Source organism: Haemaphysalis longicornis, unplaced genomic scaffold, assembly GCF_048455015.1.
Source record: "Haemaphysalis longicornis isolate Haplotype H1 unplaced genomic scaffold, Haemaphysalis longicornis Haplotype H1 scaffold_2, whole genome shotgun sequence".
NCBI lineage: Eukaryota > Metazoa > Arthropoda > Arachnida > Ixodida > Ixodidae > Haemaphysalis > Haemaphysalis longicornis.
The window spans coordinates 63,948,452-63,970,316 of NW_027526295.1; the positions used below are offsets into that span (position 1 = coordinate 63,948,452).

The window sequence follows — 21,865 nt, forward strand, 5'->3', positions numbered from 1 at the left end:
TTTTTATGAACGCAGACGTGGGACAAGGCTGCCAGTCTTCTCTTCTACACAGTGGGTCTTTCCCTGGGCACCACAACATGCTTTGCCAGCTACAACAACTTCCAGGCCGACATACTTCGGTATGAGTAATCAAAGCGAGCGTGGTATAAAAAGTGTTTGCTCAGAAGCAGACCTTCCCCCAACGTGTAAGGAAATCGAACGATCCTGAAACACAAAACGGGCACCTAAGCTTTCACTTATATGAGACAGCGTGAGCTGCTCTTTTATTACGGGAAGTTTAAAGTCGAAACATTTAAAGCTGGTGAGTTCGCCGCTACTCAGTGCACGATGCTGTGACAGATGACACAACACAATTTTTCTTTATATAAGTTGGCCTAACAGAAAACAAGTTTTGCTACATTACCCTACTTTACAGCTTTGTTACGGAACACAAATTTAATTCTGGGAAGACGTATATTCAGGCTCAATATGGCAGATGTATCAAAATATAAAGTCTTTGTAAACCGCTTAGGATCCCCCTTGCACGTTATAATTACACATACGGCTAAATTTCGGCAAACATGGTTAGGCAAGCTTTTTGCCGAGAAATGCCGCTGGCGTTGTCCGGTCACACTAATCAGGGGACATCGGGTTACTTCTATTTTATGGCAGCGCGTGAGTGATGTTTGTGGGCTATAAAGTGGAACAAGCATACTTTTGTAACGTTGATGAGATTGGGGCGACGGCTGTGCCCTTCGAGCACTACTCAACTTCTTCGGCGGTTGCAAGACGGACGTGAACAAGTCATTACCCGTAAGATGGCGACGAAAGATCAAGGGTTTGTCGCACTTTTGGCCCGCGGAACAAGAGATGCAGCGGGTTTTGCGATCAATGAGCCAATTCATGGACGGGAATATGGTCAATTTGATCTATTTTGTGTGCTATGACAGTCGGCGATGCATTCACTAGTTCGGGGCTGCGGTCTATATAGCAAAAAGTAAGTCAGTGGAGAAGTTTCTGTGACAATGGCATCCGGATTAGCGTTTGGCACGTAGATATAAACTGAACCCAAATATAGCGCCTAACTTGGGGTTAATTTAGCGCCCACATGTGGATGTTGGGTCTTACTCTTTGTGGCTGCCAATGGGAGGCTTGCTGCTGTTGTTGTGCAGTCCTGCTGTCTCTATGCTCGTCTTTTTTGTTTTGCCATGGCTGGCGTATCCCGACGTAATTTTTGCCTGTCACCTGGCGTATCCCGAGGATATGTAATGGTTTTGGTCTTCACAACGCGTGCTAATGTTGTTTTTGGAAGCTATTAGTTCCTGGTAGGCTTGCAATAATGATGAGGCCGATGAGCTCTGCTTCCAGGTGTCATCCACAAACTCGGTTCGCCGGCGGCTGCAACCCGTGCAACGCTAAGAGCACCAATCTCGCAGTAGCGCTTGAATGTTGATGTTAGCTCTTATTCGGGATCCTGAGAATGTACAGACGTGTACAAGTTCTAGTTACAGCATCCACATCAGTCGGCGCTCGGTGGATCGCACGAAGGTGTCCTGAAGCAAGTCGTAAGTGTAGCACTCCTAGGGAGCGCCACTTGCTGGACATGTTCTTAATTGGCGTTCACGTCGGTTGAATATCCTATAGTGTGTTTTTGCAGGGACTCCTTCCCAGCCCGGTTACGAACATCACACGCCAAACGAACGTGCACTCCCCGCACATGCTTCTCAAGGGGAACCTCCTAGAAACACGCGTAGGTGATGCAGGCACTTTACAAAAGGGTCGATTCTCAGCCAACCCAAGAGGACATGATAAAGAACGTACGACAACAGCACCACCTCACCTTCAAGCCCTACTGGCGTGGTACGAGTTTTCTCAGACTCGAGGACGTCGCAGATGAAACGCGTGCCATTCAGGCCGACTCAGTTGCCTGACTCCGCTGTTAGCTGCAACCGATAACCAAAAAATCGCTTGAACCAGAATGCGCTTGATAACATGGGTCTCAACAATGGTGCATGCTAGGACAAAACTATGTCAAGTAAAAGGCAACCACAAAAATCTTCCACACTACTTGAGTGCTCACCCTGTATCAAAGAACAACGATGGTTTTGCATATTTGGCGACTGCAGACTGGCCCCTCTGCAGAACGTTGGTTTTTGCTGAAGGAAGCATTCAGGTGGTGGACTGCTCGATTACTTCGCCGGGAAGCATGGCGAGTGGGGCCAAATTTAACGGCCGAACAGTGGATTTCGATTAGGTTGGTTGTGCCAGAGGTCTGGACACTTCACGCGCCAATTCCCATACACGGTGCATAGCACGTTTTAAACAGAGGACACCGGCCACGATGAAAGGCAGTTATGGCTGGTCACTGCGGGCGAAAAGCCACAGGAGATGCCCAGCCTATCGCTTACACTCTTGCTGGCGGCGGCAGGCATGTCTCGGCGTGTAGTGGTGAATAGGGCGTGTAATTCCGACTCAGTTCAGCTAATATCTGTCGAATTAGTAGGTTGCAATTTTTTCACTGGTAGACGCAGCCGTGGTGGCTTGTCTAACCTAAGACGAAATTTTCCAAGCCTAACTTAGAGCAAATAATAAATTTAGGCCCACTGAGAAGCCCTTTCGTTTAACTTCTGGATCTGCCAAGGTAGGAAACCGGGCGACTCAGAGATGTTTTTGTTAATGGAAAGCAGAGACAGCGTACTGTTGACGTGCCTGAACCATCGACTCAAGTTACACTTTTAAGAGAATCCGTGACGAAGGAGATATATGCAGGAACGCCTGTGACCACTGGCTGCTACCGTCTTTAGTTCTTGAGTGCCCCATTCTGCAAAAAAAGCGCCGTTGTTTTTGGTGTTCTTCTTGTTTTCCGGTAAATAAAAATGGCGCCACAGTATAGAGAGAATAAATAAAACACACATGTGTAAGGCGGTAGAATTTGAACCCGGTTGAGAACACTAGCGGCCCAGTGCTATGCGAACTGTGCTATCCTCGAACGTTGCCAGCGTAGAACAAAAGTTGTTGCTCATTTCTTTGTATCGCATGCACACTGGCAGGTTTGGCCAGGGATCGGGAGCTTTAATCGGCAGCGTGCCAGCTTCACACAATTAATTTCCTGCAAAACACTCGCGCTTTCAAAAATTGATTACTGCAATACCCTATACGACGAACCTCTGAAGTGGCTTAACATATATTCATGTAAAGTACCCTGTACGTCGCTTGCCGATCTGTCTGCCCACCCCTCATGCAATGCCCCCGAAAGGGTCGTCTATGTATAAAAAATATAGAAATATTTATGTATTGCGCAAGACAATTGTGATTCTTCTTTAAACACCTACGGCCCCTGATACAACTAGACCGCGAAATGAATTGAATGAAGCGTTTCCACAGGTAAGCAAAATATTTCGATATCGCACTCCCACTACTGCTTCTAAAGTCGGGACAAAGCCATCGCAGTGAGCAATGTGGTAGTGACATGCTATGACCGGTTGCACTTGTCTTAACGCAGTTTTGCCTATATCCAGGTATTCATTATATTCATTGATGACGCATGCAATGGCTCCAACTGCCCTGCAGGGGCATTGTGTACACGTATGATGATATTTTGAAGCTCCCTCTCGGTATTAATGGCTCTAGTCTTCCGTTCTCTTTCATGCCCCAAGGTACTCAGTGATGGTGCCCCTGGCTGACTTCGGGTACAGCCTCCTAAGTACGGTCTTCGTGTTTTCACTCTACGGGCACGTCGCGCAGTCGTACGATGTCGAGGTCAGCGACGTCGTCACTACAGGTGCGTATTTCGCAAGCAGGTAATGAGTGTATCATTGTGTCGAGCGCCTTACGTTGTCAAGGTGGTTTTCACTCTACGGGCACGTCGCGCAGTCGTACGATGTCGAGGTCAGCGACGTCGTCACTACAGGTGCGTATTTCGCAAGCAGGTAATGAGTGTATCATTGTGTCGAGCGCCTTACGTTGTCAAGGTGGTCGTTGCTGGTTCCGGCGCTAGTTTTGGGTGACTTATCGATGTGAACGACTGATAAATTCTGAATTACCCTTGTCCGCCGTAGGGGCGCATGCGCTGTAAACACTAAGCCACTACCCGTCGGCTGTTACAGAAATGTTTTTATTGAACCCCAGTTGTCGCTAATATCATAGAAGACAGACAGAGTCAAGAATTCACAACAAAGCTGAATATAATCGTTAAGCGAAATGCTAGCACACTAGCACGCTGTAAGAAAGTCATGGAATGCCAAATATACCGTGCATGTTGTCTACCCTAACACTCCCGGGATTAAATTTTTAAGGTGTTGTTTCCAGCAGTAACAAAGATATTTTGCCCAGTAGTCTGTACCACCCCCCCCCCCTCTTCTTTGGGGTAGAAAAAAGTGGATAGCCGAAGTGCTGGTAGGGAGTGCGCTGGATTGTTGCAGAGAGTGCCTGGCTTGCTGGAGACTTCTCTGCTGGCGGGTGACCGTGCGATGGTAGCGCGAAGATCGCCTGCAGCACCCGCGGCCATGGTGGCAGTTCATCGGGGGTTGTTGGAGGCTCAGGCGCCCCGCCGTGCTTTCGTTGAGCCGTTTCAGTGCTCTTCCGTATTCCATCGCTTGTTATCCTCAATTTTACATGCAGTCTTTGGCTGGATAAGGTACCTTAAGGCAAATCCCTGAGTGGCCTACTGACCAAAAATAACCGGCGTCTGTAGCCCGTTAGATAAAAACTGCTCCTTAGGAGGAGCTTCATTGCCCCAGATCGTGTACGTAACAAGGTGTTAATGTTGCGAGATTGAACGAAAAAGCCTGCGTACGGCATTAGCGTCTTTATTAGAAAAACGGCCCCCTCACCTGTAATTGCAAAAGGCGAACTTAATACTCGGCAGTAGCGAAAGGTGGTCGTCCCGGGTAGTGTACCTTGGACAAACGAAGGCGAAGGACAAGCAGCAAATTCAAAACCTTCGTCAATTCTTGCAATACACAGCGGTCTGTACGAGAAGAGGCGCAAAGCGTAAGAGGGGTATTCAAGTATTTCAAAACCGCTATGGCGGATCGCAAAGAAATCCTCTCCAGTAGCAAGATTCGACAACGCGAGGCGACACAAGGCGTCTGAGGTCTTCAGCTAGAGGGTGATGCTTCCACTTTCCGATCCCGTAAGAAGTGCTTAATTGTCTAGGATTTACAGTAGCATCTTTTAGGATGCCACTGCCTTCACCAATGCCCACGCCACCATTTTTCTCGTTATAAAACATGCCCAACTGCATAACAACACTCAGCATCCCCACACTGCGCAAAAAACATTATAACCATAATCAGAACAAAAATTCATTTCTATTAACCATTCGGAGATACGTTTCCTAATACCTTGCAACTACTCATCACGAGAACTCTCGCGAGATCACTAGCGTTCGCCGACATTGTGCATTGATTTACACAAATCTTCATAGGTGCCGTGCTACAGTCGAAGGTCGACTGCTCCTTGTGTTCGCTCCTCAAGGTACACCTTTCGCAAAGGCCGCTAACAGAATTGTACCAGTAAAAGGCTCTGTCCCTCCCTAATTACCGCGAATACTTAGACCCAGAAGGGTCTGCATTCCGCACGTTTAGCTTTTGGCTCAGCTGCAGTGATGTGAACGTAATTGGCGGTTGGCTTCAAGCATTTCTCCGCCGTCATGAATCAAGGAGCTAAAATTTGATATCTTATGAACACCACATGGATGTCAGGTATAGGGTTTAGTGCGCTAGTTTTAGTGCGCCGAAATGTCATCTTCGGACCACCAATATGCTTGAGCAAGTAAATAATTGGTGGCTTTTTGCGGCGACGGTTCCCCGTTACTTCTTTTCACTTCAATGCAGACAACGTTTACGCTAGAGGTCAGTTGCCCTAAGGGAGTTCTTCGTTACCTTTTTGTAGGAGCCCTTTTACGAGCGTAGTGCAATCATTCCCAAGCGGTATAGCAGCGTCATCGAAGCGGCATGGTAGGGAATATTTTTTTCTTGATACACGTGGGAAAATTGTTGCGTGTCTTTGAGAACGTCCTTCTTTTTTTAAAAAAAACTTCTCTGTCGAGTGGTGGATATTTGTGAAATACTGCATCCTGTGCTTGAAATTTCGTCTTCCACCTTGGGTGTCCCTCTTGTAGAAGCTGCAGTATCGGCGTGCAGGGCCACCATCATCATCAACTGCTTCCAATCACAGAGGTCTTCAGCCGCATGTGTCCTCAAGCGTTAGCGGTGACATGCGCCAGATGAGAGATGCAACACGACCGTTCTCTTGGCGTTTGCATGTCACAGCTCACCGTTTTGGCCGGGGTTGCGCCCCGTACTAAATGTGGGAGGCCACAGCATACCGCGTCCACGGCCCCGTTTCTACAAGTGATAAGCCAGACGTGATCAGTGGTGTGGGTCTTCGGGCGTGGGCTGAGCCGTGTACCACTGATCACGAAAGGGTAGAAGCGGGGCCGTGGACTCGGTATGCTGTGGCCGCCCACATTTGATTCGGGTGCGCATGAATTCTGCTACGCTACAGCAAATCAGAAATTGCAGATCTCCCCTCCTGCTCGTACCTACCAACCCCCGCTTTTGCCAGCTGCAGCGTTAAATAACGCCGAATCTTCTGCAACAACAGCACTGCAACCGCAGGAACTAAAAAAGCCCCCGACCACGAGAGAACAAAAAGAAAACGGCACTCGAAAGGATGCTCCAACACCCGGCGCTCATAGTCAAAACAAACACACCAAAAGAAACCTCGCCGGCAAGCCTTCGCAACCACTCGATGCCACCCCTCGATCTTAACAACTCCTGACACAAACACGAGTACACACAATCAGCATAATACACACCGAACCCAGACAAATGAGTAGATTGGGCCCCTCACTAATATTTCAATATACGGCCCTTACAACTACTATTGTCAGCTGTTAAGAGAGGTTTAGCGTGTACTTATACAACTCCATGGTGTTGCTACAAAGCGTATCCCAGTCTATGAAAAGCACTGCCTGTAGGATTACACCACCAGCGCCCGCACACAAAACAGACCTCCGGTAGTGTCAAAAACAGACTTCGGCGCAAGCCTGCTGTTGAACACTGTAGCGCAGTGTACGTGGCGCTGTCGGCGCAAATAAATGCTACTGGCTGCTGTCTGCAGCAATCTTTGTGGATGTCTAGCTCACTGCAATAAAATCTAACATCGTGCATGCGCTTACACGACTTGTCGCGGTGAACAGTATCACCGCAACACATCCAATACTACGGCCGGCTGCAATGATTTCTTTGGCTCGCTTTACGATGTATCGCGGTCGGAACTTTTAGAAACCAGTGGCACACAAAAATCGTCCGTACACGGCACACCGGCGCGAGGCCCTGGCCGTAGTCGTTGCCGCGCTGCCAACTCACACGGGCGCACACAGAACTGTACGCTTGCTGGTTTGTTACTCCTCTGTTCATTTTAGAATCAGGAGAACACAAATGACGATGTCACTTTCTTCAAGCACAATCACGCACACAAAAACAACAGGCCAGCCGTCACCAACACAAAACATTGGGGTATGTTTGCTGCCTTATTATCGCGGCACCGTGGATCTCAAGTTAAGCGCCGTGCACCTATTCTTGCGTCGGCACAAACAAATTCTTCGTGTATTTATACCTCGATTCAGTCACATCATAGTCGCGACTTAATACAAGCCGGCACGACTATTTTCCTCCGCATCGCTTCGCTTGAGCAATGCCGCCATGTTGTTCAGCCTAAAACTTCCTAATAGCCCTGGTTGGCCAGTAGGAAATTGGTAGGAACCAATCAGGGCGTCGGATGATGGCTGGCGGAATGTGTCATTCTCGCGGAAAGGCAAAAAGTTGAAGTTGGCCAACATGTGGCGGAAAGGAATTCTCTGCCAGAAGGCACCGCGTTGCGGCTGGCGGAATTATTTTGGCAGGAACGTCACGACATTACAGAGTTTTAGCAGTCCGTCTGTTCCGTAGTGTACGTAGTTACCGTCTTAACCGGGACTCGTCTAGGCACTTGTGCATTCGTCGCGGTAGGAGGATTAGTTCTGCGGGCCGGCCTGCGCCATGTCCCCGCATTCGTCACGGAAGGGTGTGCTCCTGCGCGCGCATGCGCAGTCGGATCCCGGTCAACACCGTAACTGCGTACACGACGGAAGATGCGGACTGCTAAAACTCTGTATTGCCGGAGGTACCGTTTACACGCCTTAGGAGGCCCGGCTAGCGGAGCGGAGCCCCGCTCCGGTATCGCCGCTAGAGCCATAGCGCGCCATGCATGCGCAATGACGCTCCTGCTTGTTTCCGGAGCGGACCGGACTGTCAGAAACGGTTAGCTAAAACTCTCTAATAACACCGAGGGTGTTCAGAAAAAATCTTAATTTTTCGTGTGTCCAGTTAAAAATACAAAGAAATTGCCGAGCGCGCGCGGGAGCGCGGGACTCGCTGCGGCCGCCCGGCAGTTAACAAAACGAAGAAAACACCGAGCGCTCGTGTCTGTGTGCCTTGAGGCGACCACCCAGCGTCCCCGGCGCACGTTTGTCAAGCCAAGCATACTTACTTGGGGGAATTGGGGAATATTGGCCAAAAAAACTCCAGCATTCACCGTAATCGCGGCAACACTTGCTCGGAACAAGCAATGCAATTCAAAGAATACGCCCCTCCGAGGTGATGTGCAATGATTATCACTTCCAAAAAATTAAAGGAAGCTCACACTTATAGCGACAAAAATTGAGTAAACGTCGTTGCGGCAGCGACGAAGAAGCAAATCGGCGGCCATCGTGCGCCTATGCCTTCGTGATGGTCATGAAGGTTGCGTACAGCATCGCTACCTTCAAGTCTGGCGCGTTAGTGCGAGCTTTCTTAGTTTTTTTAGCTGTCAGCTCCGCAGTAGCTCGTGGCGCGCCAGCTCAAGTAGTACCTGCCAATCTGTCTCCCCGTCTAACTCCTCTCCAGTCTAATTTTGCGCATGCGCGCGGGGTTGCGCTGGAGGAGTTTCTTGCGTACACGTGACTGCCGCATTATCCTTGGCTTAGCTATAAACAGCATCGCTTGAACAATTTTCTCCACTATCGCATTCCGCGCGCGTTGCTTTCTTTACGTATGGTATTGGTGAATGGATGGTCCAGTTTAGCAAACAGCAGTGTGTGAGCTTATGGTTGCTTCAAAGTGCGGATGTCATTTCGAACGCAGGTTGCGTCCAGTACGGCTTTATCACCTTCCCAGAAAGCGTCAGTTCCCGCTACGAAGGCCGGCTCTGGTGCAGCGCTTTCTACACTCTGCTCTTCCTACTCAACAACTCGCAGGTGCGCCGTCCAAACGTACTGCAATATCCGCATTTCGCACGTTTTATTTATCTTCTTAAACATTGCATCTACTATAATAGTACTGTGACTGAAACGGCCTCCTCTGCGCAAGGCGCAGCGTGCAGTGAGAAAGCAGAATTGTCCTACCCCCACTGATTTCGCCTATTGCGGAGCTTGAACATTTTCCCTGCTTGCAAGTTGCTTCCGTAAAAGTCGATACGCAGCATACGGAGGAGGCGACCTGGGTGTGCGACGGTGTGACGTTACGCCTACCATCAGGCCTCGGCAGCCATTGTACATCCCTGGGTGTAGGATCTGTACGGTGGTGTCCGGCCCGTCTATGTACCGCTGAACAGAAACAGTGCACTTCGTGTCTAACGCCGCTCTTTGGGGTGTGACGTCAACTGGCATTCATTGTAAAATTGCTCAGTGTACAGATTCTGAACTAACTTAAACTTCAATATTATGGCGCAAAGTAGTTTGGTGGGCATCCCGTAAACGTGTTCGAAATTTGTCAGGGCTCAGTTATATAAACTGCTCGGAAAGCTTCCGCGTGAAACACAACAATAGGCGTTTTGTCAGCCTAAAGAAGAGCACAAGATGAACTAGGCGCTAAACGCAAAAAAAAAACTGCAATGCATTGCTCATATTTGCGCTAAAAAACTTAAGTACATGTGACAAAATAACATTGTGTAAGGCTGCGAATCAAGCCCTACGCTTTATGCTTTTATGTAACTTTACACTTTGATGTCTAATCAATCAATCAATCTCTTTATTTGACACCCACACACTTACAGATGACGGGAGAATGGCCAAAAAGCAATAAATCGGCTTGACGGGGTCCGTGCCCCTTAATATACAGGTCATGTAAAAAGTATATATGGAAATTGTGGTGCAGACTGTGCATGCCAGGCATAAAATTCGCATTTATACAGTAAAATTATCTAGCAATACTGCAGCACCATCGTATTTAGTGGCATACAACGCAAACACAAACACACCCGCCCAAGAGAACACTAATACTGACATATCGCAGTTCGAAATACATCAAAATATGTAGCAAGACAAAAAGGGAACAAAAATTACAAATCACAAGTTATGCGAGTTTAGTACCGTAGGCATAGTGTAACACAATAGCTGCTTGCCATAATTTGTTCTCGGGATGGTGAAAAGCCATGGTTCTGCATGGCGCGTATTATGGCTGTGACTGTGGGGTGTTCGTTTTGCTATCTGTAAAAAAGAACTGCATCTTTTTCTTTCTTTACCTTCGCCAACCAGCACCAAGCTGACGTACAAAAGTTTGACGTTACTTGACATGCCTAAAGGGTCGGCCTTACGGCTACGCATTGTTTTCTAGACATAAGGATGAAAAGAGTGATAATTTAGTGCTCTGGGTCCTTGTGACGGCGATTTGGAACAGGCGAAAAAAAACAGATGATGTTGACAATGAATTATCGAGTTCGGAAATGGGACACAAATGCTTGCCCATCCTCTGCCATTAAAGGGGTGCGTAGTTTTCCTCGTAATTCTTCCTGCCCTGCCACTTCACGAATGCACACGTTTGTATTTACGTAAAGGAAAGTTGGAGAAATAATTTATTGATTCGGAATATGGCCGACGAATATCCGCTTTAGAAATATAAAAGCTGCAAAGAATTTATTTCTACGCAGCTGTTGCAGCCTTGACATAATATACTCCACCACAGTACATACCCCCACAGCGCGACGAACAGGCCTGAATGATTGTGTACACCGTAGGATTTCCTGGCCACGCCACCTTTGTTCTCGCAAATCCGTCTACATCCGATTACGTGAGCACAATAGCTCATTGAAGGGCAGGCCCACATGCACTTGGCGGTGTATTGCAAGGAGTGGAAAAAAGATGGGTACAGGCCTCTCTTGAAAAGACAGCAGTCGTGTACATACATACTAGAAGAACACAAAGATCAATCATTGAAGCGCGCCATACCAGCCCGGAGGGGTAAGTGTGCATTAGTCAACCATCGCGGAGTCTGCAGAATGCTTAACAGAAATTTGTGAAACCACACGTGTAGTGACCATGCTATGTACTTTGTTCTGTTTTCTGTTTGTTGGCGCCGTCTCAAATCGGTAATCTGGCGTTTTTTTTTTCAACTAGAAATGTCTGTTTGTCGTAACAAAATAGCAGTTGCTAGTAGCGTGCCGTGCTGTCTTCTTTTCTACGTAGTCACCTTATTCGCGCTTCTTAGTACGGCTTCAACACTGTCCATTATGGCCAGAGAGTTAGGCTGGTAAACAGTATCCCAGCCGTCACCTCATCGCTCCTTAATTTCGACAGTCAGCTCTAGGTTCTTGGTGCCGAACACGGTGTAAGAATATTCTTACACCGTGGTGCCGAATTAGATTTATTTTTGTTGGTGCTGGCTTACGACGCGTGCAGACATCAAGTACATATTGTATGGAATACTACGAACTTGCGTATTTAAAAGATTTGGAATGTTTTACCTTCCTTCTCCCTTGCGGAATCACACAGATGGTGATAATGGAGGGCGTCCTGGGCACAGTGAAGGACATTTATCCAGGACTCCGCAGGCGGGTGCCCCTGGTGGCCCTGCTGGCGTGTTCCGCTGGATTTCTGATCTCACTCCCAACGGCCTACCAGGTGCGACTGTTCGTTCTGATTTATTGTTGCCTTCCAGGAGTTATCTCGAGGTGTCTCACGGTAGCTGCTCTTGCGGGGTTAGTCAAGCAGAAGAGAGAGGTCCACAACAAACACAGGCATAACGTATTCCAGTGATGTTCCATACCGGGGAGAAAAAATCCCATTTCTAGGTCAGAAATTCCCTCCTTTTGCTAGCATTCTCTCCCCGCAGGTTTCTCAAAATTTTCCTGCCAATTTTCTTTCACTCGTTTTGTGCATCTGATGGATCTTTACATGAATTTCTGTTTGGTTTTGTGTACGGTGCCTCGATTTTCGAGCGTCTCCGCCGTACAGGGTGAAAACGCGTACACGCTGGCGCCGCCATTTTGGGTCAATTTCTCGCCGCCACCGCATAGCACTGTAGCAAGACCGCGCTCTAATTTTCGCCAGAACGCGCTTTACTCACGAGATTTGAATCATCTCATCTATTTCGCGTTGCTGGGTCTTGCGGGAAACGATACCAACTATGCGTTGAGCAATTTGACCCAATAGCAGCGGCGCGGCACCGTTCAAAGGCTGTCTGCACCCTGTACGGAGGCGCTGGCATCGATGCACCTATAGTTTTGGGCAGTAGCCAGCGCCACCTATGTCTACTTTACGCAGCCTTCCGGACGCAAGCGCTGTTCCGAGAATCAGTTTCACCGGGAACGAAATACTTCTCACGTGCTGCTCAGTAGTATTTCACTGTGCATTACATGTTTTGTACAAAACAGAATGCTTGCGTTGCTTGCTAAGCTCTAACCTAAAACTTCCGGTATGAAAAATGACATTTTTTGGTAATTCGGGTAATTATTGCTCAGCTCGTGACTGCTTACCCCATATCTTGTTGACAGCACGCGCACCAAAGCGCACCCATAATATTTTTTGCACATTGCGCAGGAATACACGCGAACGGGCTTCAGTCCTTCAGCCGCCACCGCTTCACGCCTTACTATCTCTTTCTCATGCAGCATTCTTTCCTCTATGCTTCTTCGTGTCAGAAGCAGTCTTGATAGCTGGTGGCTTGAGGAAACGAGAATCTGTATATTTAAACATCACTCCGTTGAAACGGCAAGAAAACTTTTAAGTGAACATAAAGTAATAATAATAATATTGGGTTGTCTGGTTTTCTGACCAAATTTTTCTTTTTACTGCACGACTCCTAAAATTCCGTGCATCCATTAAAGATTCCTTTTCACCGTTTTGGCCGAAGTTACTGTCCGAAATTCCCAAAAAAAGGGAAAATTCTCCGCACAGAACATCGCTGACGTAGGCCAGTGCAAATACAAACCCACATTATACCTTCTCCAGGTGATCTCATGTTACAAAGATGCGCGCTCCCTATGACAGAAGCCAAGAACTACTTTAGCCAAGCGCACCGTCTTGAATTTCCAACATTTCAGGCATTTGCTACAGAAAATGCGCAATAAGAACCGCACAACTATTGTAAACGATGAGGCCTCAGTCAGGAAATAAAATCGTCTACAGACTTCGACAGACTGCGTCTTGCCTTACGGACCTGAACCTACCGCTTCACAATTTATTTTTCCTTTCGGGTCGAATCTTTTACACCCGCGTTTGTTGAGCAGTCTTAAGAGTGCTGAAAAGACAGTGGTCAGCCTCTTTGACAACTCTAGAGCGCGCAAGGAAACGCGCCAAAGCTTACGCAGCGCGAACGGAGACGGGTGCAATCTTCTCGCAGCCACGCTGGACACATGCGTAACACGCAGTTTTCGCGTTGTTTGTTCGCTAGTCGACAGCCGAACATACATCCCGAGTTCGGAAGAAGTTCTTTAGGTGCGTTAACATCCCGCTCAAGAGTACCCTTTCCAAATCTAGCTGCGTGTTCACGAAACGCACAGGAACCCTGATCTCGAGTTGGTGTTCCCTAAAAACAATAATTCATGACAACGGGCTTGCGGAACTACAAAACGGTCAAACTCTACTCTGTTCCGCTCCACACAATCGCGATAAGGGATAACTAAGATCTTCGAGACAAAGTACAACATTGAATAATGCCCCCTTATGCAACAACTGGTTGCACCTGTTCGAGTACAGACGAGGATAATCAGGTAATCAGGGGGAGTAAATAGGACACCGTATCGAACACCCAAATGGCCTCCAAAATTTTTTATTCCAGTGAACGGAACCTACGATCCTTCTTAAACCTATACAATACCCATTGAGGTGTTCAGCTAGACGTGTGAATAATACTAAAAGAATTAGCAGTGGCTTAGCTCGGCAATGCCAGGATATACGTAGCGTGAGCTAAGGTTCAGCAATCCAATCCAGTGCAGTCCAGTCCAATCCAATCCAGTCCAGTCCAGTTCGGTCCAGTCCAGTCCAGTCCAGTCCAGTCCAGTCCAGTCCAGTCACTAATGGACCAGATTTAGGGAAAATTCCAAAGTTGTAGTAAGTTTCTGCAGAGGAAAGTGTGACATCCACCTGAATGCAGCCGTACGGATACAAAGCAAAGCTATACAGCTTCCTCAGGAACTTCGCAGTTGAAGAAAAATTCGTCCTAGTCCAGGATTCGAACCCGGGACCACTGCTTAACCGGAGCAGTCGCTCTACCAACTGAGCAGGACCAGGACGAATCCTGGACTAGGACTAAGTTTTCTTCAACTGCGACGTTCCTGAGGAAGCTGTATAGCTTTCCTTTGTAGCCGTACGGCTGCATTCAGGTGGATGTCAAACTTTCCTTTGCAGTCTAGTCACTGCTTCTCGCGCATGCGCAGCATGGCTCTCCAGGCTCCACGCAAAACGGCTATCAAGCGGCTATGACGTCACTCCCAAATGTGCAAACCCAATTATCTACACACCCGTACTCCAATTAGATTGGATTTCCAATGCAATTCAAAACAATCCAATTTAATCCAATCCAATCCAGTGCTCCTCGCGCTTGCGCAGCACGGCCCTTCAGGGCCTACGCGAAATTGCTCAACTTCGGCCAGTGTACCTTACGCTACAAAATGGGTTCCGCTTAATCGCGTTTCACTTGGCCGGATTGGCCGTTAACGCAGGGATCGGAGAGGTTAGCCTGCCAGAACTGTGCTTTCTTCACTCTATTCCGCGAAATAAAAAGCGACTTTGACGGGGTTTTTTTCTTCGCAACTCGCGGCGATATGCCGTCTTTACCGCAGCGGCACCAGTTTCCTTGCCTAAGCTCAATCCTCCGAGCTGGGTAAGGGCGTCTTCCTTATGGAGCAAGTTTATCTCTCTGGAGCTCGTGTTCTTGCTTTTCCGGCTGCAGAAATATGTGTATTCTCGCTGTCTTTTAGCCTGTTTCCGTTTTAACCTGCTGTTCACCTAATTAAGCAAGCGGCCTCCTCTGCATCGACGAGATCAATTGGTGTTCTTATTGCTCTTCGTTGGCCCCTATGACAGAATGCATCGCCTTGGTCGGATCTTGCTTCGTAAGCGCGTGGAAAATATACAAACGCAAGCCTGTTAGGGCTTTAACGACTTTGGTTATTTTTGCAGCGCTTCGAAATTTATGCCGTCTTTTTCCCCTTTATACAAACACCCGTTAGACACACGTTGTGCAGGGTATCCTCTTAGACCTTGCAAAATTCGGTGTAACGTATCCTCATTTACCTGGCATATAGTCATGCAGTACAGCTAGTTCATTACGCTGCTGCAAACCAGGGTGGCGACCGAGGTTTCTGATGACGAAGCCCTCCGTCGAGGCCCCGGGACTGGAGGAGCCCTTACGAGCGAACGTCGCCTCTGTTCGAACGGCCAAAAAACATGCAATCTTAGACCTTTTCTTTATGACAAGGTGAAGAGAAGAGCATGACGACGTTTCAGCAAGAATGGCTTTAAGCAGGCTTCCAACATGAGTACTACACCTGAAACATTAATTACATTTTTCATGTTTCGTCCATATGCACTGATTCCTGCTAGCTGGCACCATATCCTGCAGGTATGACCAGTCAATTTGTGCGGAGCCCGCTGGTTGCACAGATAATAATTCAAGTTACATTTATACATCGGCGAGCCTACTTCCTTTTTAGAGTTAAAATAAAATGCACACAGGAGTTTGTCCTGTTGGGAAGATCCCGACTAGTCACGCATGGGGAGACTGTGCGTACGGAAGAGGCTGTCTCCACTGCAGGGAGCCTCTGCACGCGACTACATGTTTTCACACGTTAGTCTGCGTCACTTCGCTGGGTTTTCTGTGGTACGAAGTAGTTTTCAACGCCTTGCGTGGCAGGATCCGCGGCCGGGGAGCAGTCAAAGCTTTGCGCGCATATGAATCATTTGCGGCACATAAACTAGACACAAATTATGAGTGGTACAGAATGTTGCCGCAGCAAGCCACTCTGAAGTGAACACATCTGGCGTGCTGAACACAACACTACATGGAGTGGACCCCGGGGCAGGGATCAGGTCCATCCCCGCTATCTCTGGAAGAAATCGACCCCCTATCAGACTATTCCAAAGATGCCCGGACTGTATGTAGTAGCTCGAGCACACAGTGTCGCAAATACAAGTTGAAATGCCTTATTTTTTTTCGGAAACGTTGTATAACCTTAAATGTTTTGGTGGAACAATTTCAGCCTCCATCTGCAAGTGCAGCCGTGGAGACATTACAACTAAACCATGTGTTGATGTTGCATTACCTCTACGTCTTTTCACCCAGTCTTTTCATACGTACGGAGACATTTTAGAGACATTAAGCATTCTACAGACTGTAATCCCAGTGTGTATTACCTGCGAACAACGCAATAAAATGTCTTCACACGCAAGCTGGTTTTGTAACTTCAGATCCCTGCTCCTACAAAGAACGCGCCCACAACATGCACGCTCTCTCTACGCAGGGTGGCTACTACTTGACTGACCTGGTTTACACCATACTCTCCAGCGACTTGATTCCCTGGATTGGATTTGCTCAGCTGGTGACCGTGGTTTACGCCTATGGTATGTGATACCTTGGCACTCCGCTTTTCTAGTCCGCAGAACGTTTAAGATGCGTCTGTAAGTTGAGTATTTTTTTCGAGAGAGTAGTATCTTCTGGCAAACACTGCGTCACCAGCATTCCTCCTGCTGCGCGTTCACGTTGGCTCGTGGCATTTGTGAGCTGCTACTTGGAAAACCCCCTGCCTACAAAATTTCGACCTCTTTAAAACTGTTTTTTTCTGATAACCTAAAATACCGCGAGGCGCGAAATATGACCGTTTGTTCTGCGCATGCCTCAAGCGAGCTACCAAAATGGGTCTTTCGCCACCGAAATATAAAAGAGCGCGGCCTTTACGGTCAGGCTGACGTGATGTCAAAGCCAGGCCTCACTGCTTAACACGGCATTTCGTTCGGTTACCAAACATGACCCAGTTGATTTGGAGGTACGTATTGTCGGTCCAGTTAGCCTTTTACCTGGATGCCTAACGAGTAAAGAGTGCACTTATTATGAGGGTGCTGTGGTACTGGCCTAGTGTTTACTTCTGTTTTAAAATTCTCCAATTACTTCGTGAGCCTAAGTGCATGTATGTTGCGCGTTTTTACATGGAGCGCTAGACATGAATAACCTAGGTTGATTTTTAGTCGGCTAGAGCCATCCAGATGTATTGTTTCTGAAGGCACGTGATTTTCACGAATTTCGGTGGTCTCGCGTTTAATTGCCACCCTTACCAAATTTCGCACTGTTATTTTCGACCTAATTACCTCACGTTGTTCGCAGCACCTTCTCTGGGAAGTTTCGTGTCAGTTGGAGCAACTTCTTGTTCATTTTTGTTTTCCCTTCTCCATTTGGCTTGCCTTCTTTCCGTCACGACGCCAGATTTTCGACCCGCTGCGAAAACTAATGCTTTTGCCTTGCACAGGTTCTGCCTTTGCGTTTGGCTGCTATCGGCTGCAAAGCCGAAGCCGAGCCCGAGCGCATGCAACCTCTTGTCACCTACCAGGAAATCCCACAGCACTATAGTCCGTCCCGTACAAGCTACTCTTCACCCCACAAATCACTACCGAGAGACCAGGAAACATTATTGCGTGCCCTGCAGGTCAACACCTTTCCACAACCCACCAAACTTGACCTCTTTGACCGAACACACTTTCATCCACTTTGCCGCTTCTGTGGAGAGCCTGGGACTCTCAGACACATAGTGGGCGGCTGCGATAAGTCTACCCTAGACCTCCTAGCATCCACCTTTCCACGGTGCTTTGGGAGAGAGCCTTGGCCAGCTCCGGCCTCGAACATCAGCTGCGCCTGGTCGAAAGGGCTGTAGACACGGCCCGAGATCAAGGCATCCTGGAATGAGGACGCCTTTATGAAGCATTTTCTGGATTTAATTAAAGTTTATTCTCTCTCTCTCCGATTGCTTACAGACTGTACCGCGACAAAGGGATGGCCACTATAAGCAAAGCGTTTTATATCACTTTTTCGTAGCACGCGTGGCTGCGGACACTTCCTCACGTGGCGTATAATGGGACATGGGCCGGATATTTGAAATCGAAGTGAATTTTTTTGAAATTATTTCGCATGTATACATGGCGTATTTTTGGCCTGTCCGCTGGGGCTCCCGAAGGAGCCGCCTTCGGGAGCGGACGAGGCAGACCAGTTGCTTGAGAAAACTGAATCAGGTTTAATATATGAAAAAGCCGCTTATAGCGCAAATGAATAGCGAACTATGCTTTGACGAAGCACGCAGAAATTTGACAATATAATATATATACATGACTGAGTCAAACTAAAAAGCACAATTAAGTGAAAACTGGGTGACACTACAACATTGCGCTGGTGATTTTAAACGGAAAAGACAGCACGCATGCAACAAAGAACAGGGAAACTGACAATTTAATGATCAACAATCAAAATAACATTACGGAAGGACAATAGACAACCCTCGATGGTTGCACTCATCCCTTCGCAAGATTCTTCACTTAACTTAAGTTAATCTAGCATATGTGAGAAATTTATGAATACAGAAAAGTACAGTCACGGACAAATGAAACGTGATTAGGAAAATATAAACCAGAACACACAAATAGCTCAATTACTTTCAATGCAAGATAATTAGCGCGTGGCTTAGCTACTGTACCAATTTGGGACATGTGGCTTTCCAAATATACCAATAGCGTGACATTATTGGATGTCCACGAAAGGTATTCTTTGATTTTGTGTTGTCTGGTTCATATTATCGTTTTTACAATTTCATGTGTCTATGATTGAACATAATATTCGCGTGTTCTTTTGCCATACCCAGAGTAAACTGTAGCCCTGAAGAAAAAAAACATTCTCTTTGGCGGGGATCTTGAGCTTTCCGTTCATTACTTTCCCCTAAGTTCGAAAAAAGAACGTGTCTTGTAGGGATCTAGCAAGGAGACGATTCTGCACCGCCATCATAGAGTGAGTGTTCAGTATATCTCCTATGTCCGCCGTTCTGCATCTGGAACCGTCCGATACGTTTCATGGCATTTTGAGTATGTGTTATTAAGTGATCTAATTTCCGATTTTCGCTTTCAATCAGTTGAAATCATTTTTCCCTGCTTATTTTTTCGTTTATTTCTCTTTCATTCTTGGGTAATATATTTTCCTTGTTTGCAAGATGCCACAACTTATAACGGAGTTGAAGTATATGTAAATAAATAAATAGTAAATTGTGTAGAAATAAGACTGAAGCGTTACTGTCGACAGACCCCAGACAATGGAAGCATCGATAGTGGACTATTTCTGCCAGCAGGGAAGTAGCGCTGTTACTTTCTGGCCCGCCAGTCTTTTGTTCAGCAGAGCAGCCGCTCCGCGTATAACTGACGCACCTGCCGCTGCCTAGCAACAAAGACACACCATCCTCTTTATTGCTCAATCCACATGCTTTTTCTCACCGAATTTTCCAGACAAGAAAAGGTTTCAACGCGAAACTTTCCATCTCTCACTGGTGGCGTCCACGCCCACAACAAAACACCCTGCAGAAAAGCCAACTTCTCTGAAGATGATGATGATCGCGGGTAAACTTAAGAAAAAAAACATTTCCCGTACTCTGAATCAAACCTGGGTATACATCGCGCAATGAAGCCAAGGTCTGTGCGGCTACGCCATTCCACCACATCGAAGCAGTTTATATTTGGAGAGGGATGTAAGGACGTGCAAAATTACACAGAAAAATTGTGCACTCCTCTGTCTAGCGACGACGATGTTTGAACGCACAGCTTTCGACGTGCGAAATCAAATTGCGAAGTGTCAAATTCAAAGTCACTAATTTCACAAGTCCAAAATGCCTGCGACTCAAAGTCAAAGCTCAAAGAGCCAAAGTCCAAACAGTGTGCATGTCAAAGTCCAAGCTTATACGACAACCAAGGAATCTCACCCGGCAAAGCTTCGCGTTTAAGCATCGCCGTCGTTTTTTTTAATCATAACTCATCCAGCACCCTTGCGCTAAATCTGCTCCAATGGCACCGCGTCTACGATTTCTGGCCAGGTGCCAGATATGTGTAAAACATCGCGATACTCTCTGTGTTTTCTGCTTCAAAGCAAACACTCATTGTTCGGCGCGCGAGACAACGGCCAAAGGGCGCACACATTTCAACCATGCTTCGTATTAAACTTCGAAGGAATGCAAGTATGCCTCACATTAGATTCCAGGCACCCCTAGGCCAGCGGATAGCTTGTGAAGCAGGCGTGTTTTTGTAAAAGGTTTTGAGGAATAAAATAAATACATCCAGTTCTTGCCTTTCTTCACTGCAGGCACGGACAAGCTACTTGGTGACATCACGTTCATGTTCGACAGACCTCCGCCGCGCTACCTGCCCTTCTGCTGGCGGTACATCTGCCCCGTCGCCTTGGCTGTGAGCCTCGTTGTTTATGGCAGTTTTTTTTCAAGGAGTACGAATGACCCATTGGCCGAATTCACCTTAGCCAGGACGCTCTTTAGAAGCAAGAAAGTTATATTAGCCCAAGCAAGATTTCTCGCCGTAGTCCAGTTTGCATGCGTGCTTTGAAGTCAAAAGCCTGTCGTACCACTGTAGCGGGTTCCGTCTATACACACGTACATTTGTCAACACAGCAGTGACAATATTTTACGGTTGGTTACAAAAATATTTCACAATAGTGTATCCTGATCTACATCAATCCCTCTAAATCCAACTTACGCCACAATACCCACACTACTCTGCATTACCCCTCATTAATCCATCTTATGCCATGGTAACACATGCCATTGCATTTTTGTGCTGCCTAATTTACCCTATTCTTACCTTAATCTTAGCAATCTTACCTTAATCATTACTGTCAATCATTAATGCGTAACAATCCTTTTGCCTCCCCAGTGCATCAGAATTATTTGCATTCCAACCTAATTCATCTCAACATACCCTAATCCCAAATATCTACCTCCATTGATATCAATCACTAATCAATCACCAATTAACTTTATTAATCAATAATATTTAAACTGCCAAGGATTGCTTTGGTTTGCTTCAAACCACCCTTGAGAGGGGGAAACGCTCGTGTTGACGCCATCCTCCTTCAGTCAACATCCAATCAGACGTTGTAGTTCAAGCTAACAGCCTGTGTTTTGTTACGCTACGTTTGCAATAAAACAGAATTTCTGGCCATTTTCTGTAACACCCCTCCCGAAAGAGTCCACGTATTGGCAGCAGGCAGCAATTCCCAACAGTGAACCCAATTCCCGACACAGGAAACCACCATGACCAGTACCAAATATTTATTTCACTACCTTCGATGCCCAGGGGGCGTTACAAAAGGGAGAGGGTTTTTGTGCAAGTAATGGAAAAACTGCATAAAAAAGGGAGACAATCCAAAAAGGCAGACATAAATCACTGAAAATGTATGCAAATACACAGGATACAGAAAAAACAGAAAAAAAGGGGAAGTACCACAAAGAAGCGAACACACAGAACGACACTTGTGAAAAATAGCGAAATAAATTGGTCATCGCCAGGAATAAATATACAAACATGCAAAGCACAAAATGAAGGAAACCCACACTA

At 47.0% G+C, this 21,865-nt stretch overlaps 1 protein-coding gene across 1 annotated transcript in view; it reads left to right on the forward strand.

Annotated features, from left to right (window-relative positions):
- LOC144168007 (sodium- and chloride-dependent glycine transporter 1-like) overlaps positions 1-21,865 on the forward strand; it is a 103,162-nt gene that overhangs the window by 34,708 nt on the left and 46,589 nt on the right. Inside the window, exons 7-12 of the mRNA XM_077697106.1 lie at positions 16-119; positions 3,636-3,760; positions 9,150-9,262; positions 11,774-11,902; positions 16,744-16,843; positions 20,601-20,701. Of these exons, the coding sequence (XP_077553232.1) occupies positions 16-119; positions 3,636-3,760; positions 9,150-9,262; positions 11,774-11,902; positions 16,744-16,843; positions 20,601-20,701 (672 nt within the window). The remainder of the gene's footprint in view (positions 1-15; positions 120-3,635; positions 3,761-9,149; positions 9,263-11,773; positions 11,903-16,743; positions 16,844-20,600; positions 20,702-21,865) is intronic.